Genomic DNA, 16,131 nt, shown 5'->3' on the forward strand with positions numbered 1-16,131 from the left:
GCAGTAATAGAACCACTCAACATATTGTCACCAATGCAGCAGACAGTGGAAATTTGATCTTACATTTTTCAGGGGACCAAAGATAAAAGAACTTAAAATGCAGAAAAGTGTAAAACAAGGAAAAATGTTATAACATTTTGATCCATTGCAACAATGAAGAATGCATGTAAAAGGCCGAAAAATGTAAAATAAGAGATCTACTGTACGTAATGTTTGGTTTGTGGTGTAACACTACATACTTTACATACTTGTACAAGCTCAAATATCATGTGAGTTAAGCAAAATACCAAGACACTTTCCCAGAGCTCATTAATTCTGCACCAAAATTGGTAATACAGCTGGATTTTGAAATTCAATAAATATTATTTTAATATTCTGATAGTCTTGTAAGATATTAAGTGAATGTATTCAAAAGCAAAATGCAATCTAACATTTATAACTACTTTTGAGAACTTGCACAGTTTTTTCAGTGGCACAACTACAGTTTCGACAACATAGAAGTTATGTCACAGAAAGTAAACAATTTATAATTACCGTGAATAATTATAAAATTCCTGCAGTGGTTAAGAATCAATGGTGCATTAGTACCTTTCAGTCCTACATAACTTGTAAATATAAAAAATCACTTAAAACGTTCATAGTTATACCACAGAAATAGTCGCACTATGAAATTCATATGCATTAAAGGGTGTTTCAGTATCACACTATGGTTCAACATAACTTCATTGAAGTATGAAATCAATCTTCCCTTCAAAAATTATAACCTAGAACAACAGGTAAGTTTGTAAGGTTGATTAGCTTCCATGTAACCACAAGAACATTTTTTCCTACTGATCTGGTAGGTTAAGGCTTCCCCAAACACTATATATGTTCATGTTTTGACTTTCCTCGAAACAAGTAAAATAAAAGTAATTGTGAATTTTGTATATTTGTTATTTAGAGTTTCTTTCCTGCCACTTTGGGCTAATTGTAAAGATAATCCATGCTTCAATAAAAATTGAAGAAAGAACTTCAGTGGCGAGATGAAAACTTAACCATTTAATGCACTTAGAGCTATACCTTTTATTTTGCCCATTTCAAGGTTTAATTAAACATCATCATCCTGGCACATACACTCCTTCTTTTATGGTTTCTTGAAAAACACATACAATTACACAATTATTATTTCTTAAATTTTCTAACAAAACACTATTTACAGACAACTGACAGTGCTTGTCAAATATGTATATCGCAATTTTTTTACCAAGACACAAAATAACTTATATATCTTTTGCATTTTCAGGAGAGCTTGCTTTTTACATTCACAGAAAATATATAAGCTAAAGCAGTAAATGGATACAATTGACCAAATTAAATTTGAATTCAACTGTGTAATAGATGGGCAGGAACTAATCTGAACACTTGTGACTACAGAAAAAGTCATTTTAGAAGTTTATTGGATACGAACCAAATTTTTCATCTGATGATAGTGACAAAATTCTCTCAATTTTAATGTGTTTCTACTGTATGCTGGTTCTTTCATGTACAGTGGAACAGTTTCTGTTCTTCAGGGAACAAGGGAGACAAAAATTTTAAATGTGGAAAAATGTTAAATCCATCAAAAATTTGAGGATTGAATGTACGTACACTGCAGGAAAATATAAAATATGGTCGCAAATTGTAGGTTCCATTGTGGTTTCTAGTCGTATATGACATTAGAATGTTGTTTCCATCAAATGGTCCATGTAGAAAATTCAAAGCAAGTGAATAAAGCAAAATGAGATGTGGTGTAATTTCACAAGTAATCATTGTACTTTGTTTTAAGTCACTTTATGTATGGACAAGGTAATCGAGGCAGGACCTACAGTTTAAAGTGGGATCCGAACCACTATGTGCCTCCACTTGGTATTGAAGTGGGAACCCTTGATTACAAGGTGATGGATGGTGTTAACACTCCACCACTGGGGAGGCCAATAACCTGTATCAAATGTAGTGATCAAGCTACGTAATGACCTTTCCACAACTTTGCTTTTATTTATATTCTGGTCTACTTCAAAATGCAAAATATCCAAACATGTTAAATTCCATTTACATAGAATTAAATACACAGAATCGCATATATAATAATTCAGTTTGCAGATGAAAATTAGGTTACTTTTAACCATTATGTAAACAAGTCCATAACAAAACAAAATTCCAGACCTTTTTCATGTTCCCAGACCAAATCATGAGGGTAATTAGTGTACTGAAGATGTTTAGTTACTATATTTTAGCTAAATATTCACACTTACAATCCCAGTTAACCAAGTTTTAGAATATCGTATTCACTTTATATGTAAATTAAAATAATGAGAAAGGAAACTTAACAGGAGGGAAGCAAATATCAAAGGGCGAGTTTCTATGTAATACCTTAAATGAACTGACTAATGTTTAACAAAGAATTTTTTTCTAAAAATCAGTAACAATTATAGTAAAATTTTGATCATATATGTATTACTCCACATTACTTTCTACCAACCATTCCGCAAAAATTGCAAAGAAATAAGTGGTGGTGGTTAATATCAATGACCACTTCTTGCAGCACATTTCTATATGAAAATGGTCAAAACATGACTTTTCCTGGAGTATCGAAAATGTAATTGCTATTCTAACTCCCGTCAATCTGAAGTTTTGTCACAACAAATTTAAAATGTCCTGCCAGCCTTTTTTTTTTTGTTCAAAAACCTTACTACAAATAAATGTTTAAAAAGTTATTTTCCAGAGAAAGGGTAAATTTCTCTTACATTTCCAGGTTTTTCAAACTGGTAGACACCATGTGTAACAAAACAAACAAAAATAACATACAGGCTTTGCCAAGGTATAATGTCTTTAGCTTCCCCAATCCAAGAGAAAACCACAGCCATAAATCTAGGGATGTAATGAACACCAAAAATGGATGGCCAGTTCGGAGTTGCCAAGAGTTTTGCCCCTCCTGTCCCTAAAACAGGACAGGGAGAGGGTGGTGGTGTTCTTCCCTTGAGCATTTTTTGAGAGACGTGATTCAGTCCCTTACGTTTTTAACATTTTTGTCTTCACCCCCTCCCTCGTATACATGCCGCTGGCCATGCAGTGACCATACCCAGAGAAGGGCTGGCAGATGAGACAAAGGAAAAAGATGTGGCAATGCTTTCGACTGTCAACTGTGGTTCTGGCAAGAGGGATGGGGTAAGGACACTATACCATTACTGACACTTTATGTCAGAATTAGCATGTACGCATACACAGAAATTAGTACAATTAATCCACTTCATTGCAAGCATCTCCATCAAATTTACCCGTATTATATGTCATATTTATGTACGTTACCACTGAAATACATATTTTCACTTACCTAAAATTAAACCCAAAGTATATGTTAACTGAAATATATTTCTTTTTTCACCTATCGATTTTAGCAATTCACAGCCATTGCTCACAAAAAAGGTTGGTTGCCTATTTGAGTGAATCTATAAATTATATATAATACAAATCATGGCACAATCATACTTTAATATGTAGACACTATTATTACAGTATTAAACTAATTCAATTAAAAAATCCATAATTTTATTTAGAAAACGAGGCAACTTGATTTAAAACAGTTTTTATGTGAAAACTCCACAGGATTCATGGTGTACACAAATTCCGATTTGCATTTACAGAGTTTGAATTTATTTGGGCACAAAAAAATTTCAACCCTTCCATGTTTCCAAAATATTTTTAGAACCATACAGAAACTTATTACTAAACATTTTCTTTCACACAAACACAATATTACATAATACGTATATTTCAAATATACATACACATTAAATTGGTCTGATTCAAAGTGGCAAACATTTGGCTCAGAACATAATATGTATGTTAACTTATATCCCTGCTAGTCAGCAAATACAACATGCATAAATGGGAAAAAGCAAACCCAAGAGAAATGATTGAACATGTGCTGAATTAACCAAAAGTTAACATGTTTTGTGTTGCATCATGTGCATGGCTCATTCTTTTTTCATGAGAACACAGTAACTAGACGAATTTATCTCCACAAGCTTAGCCAGTGACTGCTGCCTACACTTCATAACAGTGCAAAATTCATTTTCATCCAAAATGGAGTTCCATGTTACTGACCCCAACGCTGGAAGCATGGTATTGACACAATGGAAACCAATATGTACGGATCTAAAAGCTTGTGATGATCTTATCAAAGACGAAGTACACGGTAGGTGTACACAATATGAAACAATGCATCACAACAGCCATTGCAAATGTTGATGAAGACAACATGTTACAAATTGGATAATCATATTGATCAGTCAGGTGACAAAGGGTTCACACGTAGATGATCTGTCACCTGTAAGTTAGTCATACAAACCAAAGACATATATTTTAAAACATGTAAGCATTTTAACTAATTCAATACTACTTTGGTTTTTATAAAATGGTGATTCTTTTATAGTAACCCTGTATAAGTATGACTTTTCTCCCGAGATTTCAGCCTGTGTATGGGACCAGCGGCCATTTATCATTGTGAGGAAACTGGCGAGCTACGAATGAGTAGCATAACTTGGCCATGGAAATGTACAAAAATGACTGGGGTTCATCGCGCTGACCACACGTTGCCCTGGCCCTCACAGGCTGCTGTGCCTTGGGGTTTTAATTTATGTATTATTATATGTATGAACACTTGCCTTTATATTGGTAAGTAACTGATAGATTATTTCTAAATCCAAATAAATATGAAATTATTATTTAATAATCACTATGAGCTAATTAATCAGTCTTCCTATTGAATATCTTCATTGCATGATAGTTATAACAGACAAGACTTAGTTGACACAGTAAAAATTACTACCGGTATTTCAGTTAGTTTACATCACTTGTCTGCTGCTTGGGTTAATCATGATGATGAGAATTAACTGATGAAGGGATGATGTAACAAACACAATGATACATCCCTGCCTAGAGGATGCACATTTAGTTTTTGACAAACGCTTAGAGGATGCACATTTAGTTTTTGACGGAAACACAAAATGTGAAAAAACACATTGTGGTGTTCATTATCCACATTTTTGAAAGGTGTGAGGTGCAGTTTCCTAACACGTTTTGTCATGAAATGATGCAAAATAAACTGCAAAATGCGAAATAAACTCTTTAAACACAAAATTTAGAGTTTATTTACCTATGTGACACTTTCTGAAGTCTGGATTATCTTGCGAGTTAAACTCAATACTCTGATAATTACATAAATGTGCTATTAGAAGGGAAATGTTTATTTTGTGTACTAGGTTTAGTTTTTAAATCAAATATAGGGTTTTATTCACCATTTTAAGAAAGAAATGCTATTTTTACATACCACTATTGATCCTGAATTGTGTCCAGTTTTTGAACCAAAATCTTTGATCTTTTATTCAACATATAATGGGTGGCGCATATTATATCTACCAATATCAGTTCGCAACCATTGGAATGCAGGTGCGCATGCACAGAAGTCTCCTACGCTTAGGCAGATGCAAGTCTCAATCAGTCTGCCATGGAAATGCTAACATGTTCATACACAAATAATGGCAGTGGAGGCATTCATCCGAACGGGTTCCATTCAGGAGATGCAGCAGGCACTGTGATGACAATCCAATAAGTGTCGCATCAACCCGTGCCAGAGCATCACAACATGATATGATGGGTCAGACAATAGAAACCAATGGCAGTTTGCAGAAACAGAAATCTCCAAGTTGGAGGAGGAGTATTCTCTAGCATCCTGATGCATCTCAGTTCAGTGCCAGCTGTCTCTCTTGAATGGAACATGTTCGGATGAATGCCTCCACTGCCACAGTTTGTGTCAGAACCGGCAACGCTCCATGGCAGAGTGAGTGTGATACTTACATCTGCCTAAGCATGGGAGACTTCTGTGCATGCACACCTGCGTTCCAACAGGGTTGCCAACTGATATTGGTAGATACAATATACACCACGCTGTATATGTGACAGTATCCATACCGTAACAAGAGTTCAAACATGGGACCCCTACTTTGTACCACATTTTGCTGACCACTGCACAACAAAGGTCAACTTTTTACCTTTATTTTACAACCACGTCGAGACACAATAAAAATAAATACAAATTCATAAGCATTGTCAATTTTAAAGATATAAACATTCAAAAGATATATCTATCCAAGGTTAATCAGAGTTACCATTCTATTATCTAAATATGACATGAATATAAAATTAAATCTATATTGTCTGTAGGCTGACAATAGGCATTCCCTCTCTTCAACATCTTTCTTTTAAAGGTCCAGGACATTTGAACTCTGAAGAGATTCAGCTTGAATCCTAATAGCACTTTTCATTTTGTCACAATGATGAGGATGAATGATGATTAGGTGAGACACACAATGAAACACCAGTGTTGCTTACCCGTGATTGCGAAAATCCTCATAAGCATTTTGTAACTAGTTTCTTTTCACTGTTGGTACAACCACCTTACTCTTGGATGATACATTTCCACATTAAAAAACACACTTCAAGGAAAAATAGCATATGCTATTCAATACTTTCCAAGTGTCTGGAAATCTTGATTTCTCATCCCAGAAGTTTGGAAATCAAAAATTAAAAGCAAAATTAAATTTTGAACTGAAAATGTGTCATTTTCACATGATCTGCCAGTAACTCCTAGTAATATATTATATTTGCTGTAAATGTGATTATTAAAGCTAAAACTGCACCAACACTACTTGTATCGACACCACCCAATCTGGTAAAACCTGACACACGAATACATCAAGTTTTTCAGAACATAGTTTTAAATGCTAGGACATAGGCATATAAAAACTATGCTCTTTCAAATATTCAATGATTCATAATAATTGCATATCATGCATAATACCCACATTTTAAGTGTAAAAGCCTCAATCTTATTCTAAATCCACCACTACTTGATCAAATTAATCTGCGAGACAGGAAATGACTTGTTACACCTACATCCTGAAAAAAAAATTTACCTGATCCAATACATGAGAAATGGATTCCAAGATTACACCTTATGCGCACTACACAATTTCTACCAAAACATCACATACTCCTTCCATAATTCTAAACGGCTGGCATTATAAGAAAACACACGATTTTCCAAGCATAATAAACTGAAAATTAATGGATATTCTCCTATTGCATATTTTCTCCAACTGTAGAATTCTCTTCTGTTAAATCTTGTTTTACGTTAAACACCAACAAAAAAAATATGCTTCATTGTTCCACACTTCAGATGCCTATCAACTTACCTTTAGCAATTCATATAGATAAAACCGAATATCGAAGTCTGTTAACGTTTGGTACAATTGTTTGAAGTCTGTGTTATTCACGTGTTCAAATATAAGAGCTGGTGTTCTGGACACTGGATCCTTCACAACTGCTTGCAAAGTGATTATATTCGTTCCTCCCCTGAGATTTTCTAGAATTTTAATTTCACGTTTGATTTTCTTCTTTTTCACTGGCTGTGGAAAGAAAGTACAAACAATTAATGTAACATGTAACATACATGTAAATAAATGATATGTAGAGGGATTTCAATTATAGGTTCTTACAGGAAATGTGTAGCTAAGAAACAACACATGATTTGTAAAATAATACTGCAGTGGCATGCAGTGACATAACAATCCCAGAAAAATTAAGAAAGCCAAGAATCTTGAAGGTCTCTCCGCCTATAAAATTATCTTTATTAAGTGGTTACTTGAAGGTGAAAAGTAGTATTTCTCTGTCTTTGCAAACTCATATCACTTCTTGATAAAAATGTCTGATTTGAATATTTGCAGGTAAGGTAAAGGTACCCCTGTGTGTGTGTGTGTGTGTGTATATATATATATATACACATGCCATTAAGGGATATCGGGTGATGGGAGATATAGAGCTCCACATATTCTTCATTTCGGCCATAGTTGGGATGATGTGGTCAGCATCACAACCAGGTCAGCATCACAACCAGACACCTTTACCTGCCAGGGTTGCCCCCTGGTACCCATATACTAAACTGGGTGCACCTCACAGCCACCCAGAAACCGGGAAATGACTCGAAAAATTTCTGGTCCAGATCACCTGCACTGGGATTCAAACACTGGTCTTCCACTGAGCTACTGCAGCTCAAGTGAATATTTTCCAATCGATCACCCTCATGCACAACACGTTATTCTTGTCAAAAATCATAGTTTTGCATTCCAACTGTGCTCCAAAGCTCTTAATTATATATATATTTTAATGCTTCGCTGATCTGCCTCAATGAAATTTGCATTACACACTACAAAACATCCCTGTATATAGATATTTAAATGTGTAGGTTGCAGGTAGATACAGCAGCAGGTGTTACTGCAACTGCATTTCATCCCCTACCGATTTTGGGATAAATGTATTGTACATAGAAGCTGGCATGTTATTGGATGGTTGAAAGTCACAGTGTCACATTTTCATGTCGTACTTCCCCTGGGACAGAGTAAATACACAGATACTTTGTCAAATTGCCACATGTTGGTGATAAGAGTTGCTATCTCGAAAATGAATAAACTGGGAGGACTATAAGTTCATTCCTATCAGACGGTAGAAAATAATTACAGAAAATTTTAAATTAAAAATAAAGTATTTTGTAACTGTAATGCTGAGATTCAGCACTGCGGCCCTTACTGTACTGGAATCAACATGTATACTAAATCGTGGAAGATGTTTCGTCAATGGATTGATTGATTGATTTGGTGTCTTAAGTCCACTTTATGCACAGTAAGGCTAATTGGGACTGGACCTACAGTTTAAAGTGGGATCCGAACCACTATGTGCCTCCACCGGGTATCGAACCCGGGACCCCTTGATTACAAGGCGAAGATGCTACCACTGCGCCATCGGGGAGGCCCTTTTCGTCAATGGAACAAATAGGGTTAAGCAAATTATATGAGAAAGATGTAAAATCAAAGAGTTCTCTTGATTGATCGATTTGTTGTTTTTTAAGTCCACTTTATGCACAGTAAGGCTAATCTGGAATGGACCTACAGTTTATAGTTGGATCCAAACCATTATGTGCCCCCACTGGGTATTGAACCAGGGACCCCTTTGATTACAAGTCTACAATGCTACCAGTGTGCCATCGGGGAGGCCCAAAGAGTTCTGCTGTAATCACTTTTGGAAATATGTTTAGTTATATGGAATTATTCCTGTTGACACAGTACAAACATGTATGATGGATATTCACAAAATACGTTCCATGTGTAAATACTGATAGTGCAGTGATGCAGCTGTGTGTGCAGAAATTTTTGTTTCTTTGGCATGATAGGGATGCCATTTGCAGACATTACAGTAGTGTTTGTGCATCGTTATGTGCACTTATAATGTTAAAGAAAGTTAAGCCTGCCATATGTGAAATGCGGTCTGTAAATCCATTGCTTGAATGTGAAAGAACCAGAAACTTATCTTCAACTTTGTGAAGTGTATGAAGAATGTGCCACAGGTGATTGACACTTGACATCCACATACATCACTTCGGAATATTCAGACACCATACTGATAATTTGTCAATTTGGCAGTGCTATATGTTGGATTATTATTCGATGAGTTGAGAATTAATCATTTAGTTTGTTTTTTTACGTTGCTTTCTATACCTGCCGCAAAATTAGTTTGGTATTGACGCTTGGGAAGCACGTGGAGAAAGCGGGTCTACGTTACTGCGGGAGGGTGGGTTGCTGGCATACGAGCCAATCAAAATCGTCCCAGTGCTTCACTCAAGCCCTGGTTACCTAGCAACAGAAAACTTTTATCTCGGTGTTGCCGCTTATCGGGCGATTCTTCCTGCGATCAGTTTTCATGTTGTTGGGAGAGGACGTGTTGTTTGTTTGTTGCGTTGCATTGCTGTGATATTTTAACCCGTCCGTTTGTTTAGTGTTTACTGGATTTAGAGTATTCTTTGTTGTATATAGCGTGTTGTTTTAGTGTGTTATTTTTTTGTACGTAATTTTCTGTGTTCTGCTTGAATATGTCGTGTGCTTGTGTGAAGAATGTCAAGCACAGGAGGCAATACTCGAGGATTTCCTCTCAAAGTCCAAATGCAGGAAAACGTTTGTTCTGTGCGCAAATATTTTGACAAAGAGAGAAACAATGGGGGTCCAATCATTTCTGTAAATAAAGTTCTGGACAGGACTGCTGCTGCTGTTGGCGTGTCTAAGAACACTATTGTTACCATAGGGAAAGAAGAATATAATGTAGAAATAAATCTATGCGAGGCTTCAAAACTGGAAACCCCAGGAAAGAAGAGGAATATCAGTAAACGCGTGACAAATTTAGATAACCTTTCAGCAAGATGCTATTCGTCGCCATATTTACTCTTATTATAGGAGGAAAGTTCATCCCACTGTAGGGAAACTGCGCGTTTCGTTGAAAGATTCGGGACTTTTTTCAAGGTGGGATTCTCATACAAAAAAATTAATGGACGCAAAATAAAGTATGGAGGCATATGGGGAGTTGGAGGTAGGGCTCCACACATTCTCGACCTCGACCTAGGCCATATTATGGAGGTGATGCGGTGCACCAACCGCCTTTACACTAGGTTTGCCCTAGGTACTCATTTGGGCTGAGTCGACTCCGGAGCCGCTAGGGATATTTGATTGATTGATTGATTCATTCATTTGTTGTTTTATGTCCACTTTATGCACGGGAAGGCTAATCGGGACTGGACCTACAGTTTAAAGTGGGATCCGAACTACTGTGCCATGTGCCTCCACCAGGTATCGAACCACGGACTCCTTGATTACAAGGTGACGACATTACCACTACGCCATCGGGGAGGCCTGTTAAGGATATTTGAAAGAGTTCCCCAAACCACTGCGGGTCTCCCGCGTAAAAGTCAGATGCCTCACCAAGTGGACTTTGTGCAATTCAGTTGCGGTATAATTGAAAGATGGGCAGACTTTAACGGCGACTTCGGAAATAAATGATTATTGAAAGTGTATATATTCAATACTTTCAGAATGGATAGAAAAGGTAACCTGTAAACAATGCTCGTTTCGTTAATTCGTTCATGTTGTAAGGGAGATGGAAATGAAGAGAGAAAACAATAACACATTCATCATTGTTATTCCGTTTTTCTCAAAAAACAATAACACATTTCATCATTGTTGTTCTTTTCATAACACGTTTTCCTCGACACAGCGTCAGACGGCTGCACTGCGTACCGTACCGCATGATATGGCAACATTGTCATGCGTGTTCCTTCAGCTCTCAATACCAAACTAATTTTGCGGCAGGTATAACAATTCCGGTATCAGTTTAAATTTTACAGGTACTCTACTACAACCACCAGGCTGCCAAAAAGGCTTCCATATCAATACTGAAACCCAATAAGGGAGCTTTTTCAACGATGCAATTTTTTGTTGTGCTTAGACAACACAATAATGATCACTTGGTCTCTCCAGGATTAGCCAGATTATGAACCATCTTTCTGAGCTATTTTTATCTTATGAACTGTCAATGTACCACAGGACATTATAAGAGATCGTGATGAGATCGTGATAAGTGTTTGAGTTGTTTCAGTTTTCCTTTCTTCAAGAATCGATGAATGTCACTTTCGTGAAAATTTGTAAAAGGAAAAAGAAAATACCAGCCATGTTTCAGCATTGTGTGTCACATTACATGTGTGTTTATCTTTGATATGTCTCCCTACATTGAGACTTGTTTTTCATCAATAGTGAGATCAGCAGTAAAATGTTGTGTGAAAACTAATTTGCATGGAAACAATCATTATATGTAACTTGTTGGCCATATGTAGAAAAGACAAATTGACAAAAACATTGCATAAAAAAGGCTTTAGTGGAGACAATTCAGTTTGGGTGATACGTTTTTGTAAGTTGTTTGATGCATGTTGACTACATCTCTTTTCAAAAGGTACATAACCTGTTTTGCATGTACACTCTTGCTCAGATAAAGTGGCACACACTTGTATTATCCAATCTTATAAAATGTGCCACTTTATGTGAACAGGAGCGTACAACTAATAAAAGCACAGAAATTACTAATATTAGACTTTCTTTTCGAACTAAAACTGAAATTGCACAGTGCATTTTAAGCTCGATCTCTACTCTTGCAATCAAGCAAAAGTGTGTCGTCATGACATGATGTGAAAATGGTTCTGAAACATAGTTTCCAGAAAAATCTGAATAGATAGTGACAGGACATACTATGGACTATATTGCAAACGTATCCAAGGCTTACAGGTTCAAAAATATAAAAACTCTACAGTATTAGTTGGACTATACATGCATGGTCCTAACAATCTAGATTTTTCTTGAAAGTCAACCAAGAACCAACTACCGTACTTACCTTCAATATTTTTACTACACATTTTTCATTATTTGTGATGTTGATAGCTTCAAATACTTCACTATACTTCCCTCGGCCCAATTTTCTTACAAGCTGATAGTCATCTTGTTGCCTGAAAGTACAAAAATAGATTGTTTAACTCCCACTGTTTTAGTCAAAGGAAGTTCAATTTTGTACTTTCAGCAATTACATCAAATTAATGGACACACTGAACAGATCAACTCTTGTGAATTAAACTGCAGAAAAGTTTAATGCATTTGAATTATTGCAGTTCCAGCATCTGTGATTGGTTTGTTTCTGGTGAAAAAATGAAAATGTCAAATAACATACTGTAATGTTTATTTCTCATGTTTTTGAAAGACCATGTTTTGTTACAAAATCATGCAAAATAAACTTATAACCACAAAATTTTGAGTTGATTTACCAACACGATATTTTCTGAAGTCTCAATTACCCTACAAGTTATGCAAATCATGGAAAATTGATTAATTCTGCTGTAAATATTTGAGAAGCAAAAATGGGCTCCTTTACACACGAACACAACTCAATACTCTGATAATTGAATTATTGTTTTAAGTCCACTTTATGCACAGATAGACTAATTGAGACTGGTGCTACAATTTAAAGTGGAATCTGAACAACTGCGTAATGTGCTTCCATTGGGTATCGAACCTGGGACCCCCTTGATTACAAAGCAACTACGTTACTGCTATGCCATCAGGTACACTCCGATAACTATATAAATGTACTATTAGAAGGGAATTTTTATTTTGTGCAGTAAGTGTAACTTTAAAATTAAATTTAGCATTAAATTCACCATTTTAATACTGAAATGCCATTTTATATATTGCTTTCGATCCCAAAATGCCCCTATTGTTGTACCAAAATCTTGATCTTTTATTCACCATAAATACGTGGCTCTAGTGATTTGGTATATATTTGTTACTCAGTTGATCATAAGAATAAAATATGCATGCACATGAGGGCATTGGGGTTGATCTTCAAATTCATTTCTGTGAATGTTTATGTACAGACTGGAGCAACATTCTTGTACTTTGGAGACAATGAAGTGCTCTGTATGTACACTATGAGCTTCCCACCTGCACATGAGAGAAACTGCTTGCAATGAGAGGTAAAATTAGTGTTGGAAAAAGGATCCTCCATTTCATGGAACCACCTCTTGCTCTGCATCATTAAAATGCCATACTGCACAAACATGACTGACAAAACACCCACCTTGCTCACTCCCTCCACACGTGCATACAAGGGGCTGTTTCACATAAACAGCAGATTGGGCATGCCTGATCTAAAGGTGGAGAAGAAAACAGATCTCCAAAATAGAATAGAAACTATTTTGTTGGTCTAATGTGGTGTTTCTCAACAACTGGGCCGAAACCAGGCTACTAGAGGTTCTGAAGTTTGCAACTTGCAGCCAGAGCTGGCAACCACCTGGAAAGATAGCCTTTTGTTTGGCATTCACTAGTGATGAGACAAAATTCTTTCTCACCAGTGCTGGTGAGGATTCAAAGAGAGAGAGGATTGTCTCCTGTGCAGCCTCGAAATTTGATTGATTGAGTTGGTGTTTTAAGTCCACTTTATGCACAGTAAGGCTAATCGGGACTGTACCTACAGTTTAACCCTTAAACGACCGACTGTCACCTATAGGTGACAGCCGGTATTTACGCCAACGACAGACTACGTGACAAGATGCTTTTGCTTGTAGTATCGAACTTTTTGGACATACTGTGACTCTATGTTCGGATATACATGTTTTGAGTTCTGCATGAGTCATGAGATATGTGATGAACAATGAGCAAGGTTTAATATCATTTCGGTTATATGGGGGGAGGGGGGGAGCCCTCCGAAAATCAAGTTCTCCCCCCCCCCCCCTGCTATTTTCTCATTTCTGGGATATACACAGGCTCTTCTAGCAAGGGAATGAACACACTAAAATAATCTTCCGGCTTCCCTTGTCACATGTCAGTGGTAATGTGCTGGCAGTCAAGTCGCACGCGGGTGGGTTCAAAGTTGCTGACAGGAGTCACGTCGCTTGAACAAAATATTTTACGATGCCTTTGTTCATTTCCAAACAGGCATCACCATGTCGGAAGAGTGTATTCCAGTTTCTCCTCAGCCATGCTATGCTATGCTATTTTTGTCTTCAATGACATGTTTATCCAGCCCACGGGAGGATAAAGTATGGGGGGGAGTGGCTGGTGGCTGTCTTTTCAGGAAGGCTTTTTCAAGGGCGAATTCATTGTGTTTGCAGGGTTACAAGTGGTCGTGTGTACTTTTGCAGTAGCGAACTGTTTGTGTGCTCTTGTATCTGATTTTTATATAGATCAGTGGCGGACTGTGTGCTCTTGTGTCTGCTTTTTATACAGATCAGTGGCAGTGTGTTTGTGAGGTCTTGTGTCGGCTTTTTATATAGATCAGTGGCGGAACGTTGTGCCGGATTTCCATTTCTTTCCCCTCCAACACGAGTACAGGTGTGTAAGATGGCAAGAAGACCCGGTTTGTCACTAAGTGATATTGATGAAGAGTTGCATGCATTAGATACGGATTCGGAACCAGACAATGACAACAATCCCGACCTTACGGTGTTGAGTAACGACAACTCTGACGACGATACAGGGACAGCTCAGAGTGTATCTTGAATATTTGCGGGATTTTTTGTACGATAATGGCAAATATATCAGGCAATGTGCAGGTACAATTTTACACATTTACGTCCTACCGCTGCCGAATGGGGGTTCGCGATTTTCAAATTTGGTAAAAAAAAAAAAAACATTTCCTTTCTTTCTTCTTCTAACCGATAACGGAAAATTTGGTTTTTATGTCATAGGCTTATAGCGCCATGTGTACTGAATAAAACGAGCTATACTTTGTAACTCCAGTGTTCTTAATTCTAGAGTTAAAAAAAATTAATGTACGTGCGCCAAATTTCAAATTCCCGCTGAAAATACCTCTGGTGCTTCGAATTGGAAAATATTTTTTTTCTCAGAAAGTATCTTGAATATTTGCGGGATATTTTGTACGATAATGCCAAACATATCAGGCAATGTGCAGGTACAATTTTGCACATTTACGTCCTGGCGCTGCTGAATGGGGGACCGCAATTTTCATATTTGGTAAAAAAAATTCCATTTTTCTTTCTTCTTCTAACCGATAACGGAAAATTTTGTTTTTATGTCATAGGCTTATAGCCCCATGCGTACTGAATAAAATGAGCTATAATTTGAAACTCTAGTTCTTAGTTCCAGATATATAATAATTTATGTAAAAGCACGTGGTAATTTAAAATTCCCGCTGAAAATGCCTTGGACGTTCGTGCATTTTCCAGCAAAACTCACTTCGTCGTCTAAGGGTTAAAGTGGAATCCGAACCACTATGAGCGTCCACCGGGAATTGAACTCAGGACTCCTTGATTACAAGGCGACTACGCTCCAAATTTGAATTTTAACAGCTGGGTTTATCTCGAGTTAGGGCTGGAGGAGTGCAGCGACTTGTAGCCCACGCTGACAACCACCTAGAAAGCATGTTGCTTCCAAATCTGGAGTTTGACGGATGGGCACCATGGTTAATTTAGTTTGTGCATCAATTTTCATTAACAAATGTATTGAAGTGGAAATTTTTGGTGTTGGAATTTTTCAGTGTTTGAAATAGAACATTCTCATGAAAATCAGCACTTACCTAATTAATTTAATGAAGATGGCCTGAGAAATTAAAAGATTCCAATAAATCCCGTCCTCGTCAACGAATTTAATTAAATTGTTATATTTTCTCAAAAAAAAA

General features: G+C 36.8%; 1 protein-coding gene across 5 annotated transcripts in view; it reads right to left on the minus strand.

The window, feature by feature from the left end:
- Positions 1-16,131, minus strand: part of CkIIalpha (casein kinase II subunit alpha) — a 57,808-nt gene that overhangs the window by 25,324 nt on the left and 16,353 nt on the right. For all 5 annotated transcript variants that reach the window (XM_083139303.1, XM_083139308.1, XM_083139306.1 and 2 more), the window contains exons 3-4: positions 12,337-12,448; positions 7,272-7,484 (exon numbers count right to left, since the gene is read on the minus strand). In XM_083139303.1, the coding sequence (XP_082995429.1) occupies positions 7,272-7,484; positions 12,337-12,448 (325 nt within the window). The remainder of the gene's footprint in view (positions 1-7,271; positions 7,485-12,336; positions 12,449-16,131) is intronic.

Source organism: Lepisma saccharinum, chromosome 17, assembly GCF_977018435.1.
Source record: "Lepisma saccharinum chromosome 17, izLepSacc3.1, whole genome shotgun sequence".
In the NCBI taxonomy this organism is placed as follows: Eukaryota; Metazoa; Arthropoda; class Insecta; order Zygentoma; family Lepismatidae; genus Lepisma; species Lepisma saccharinum.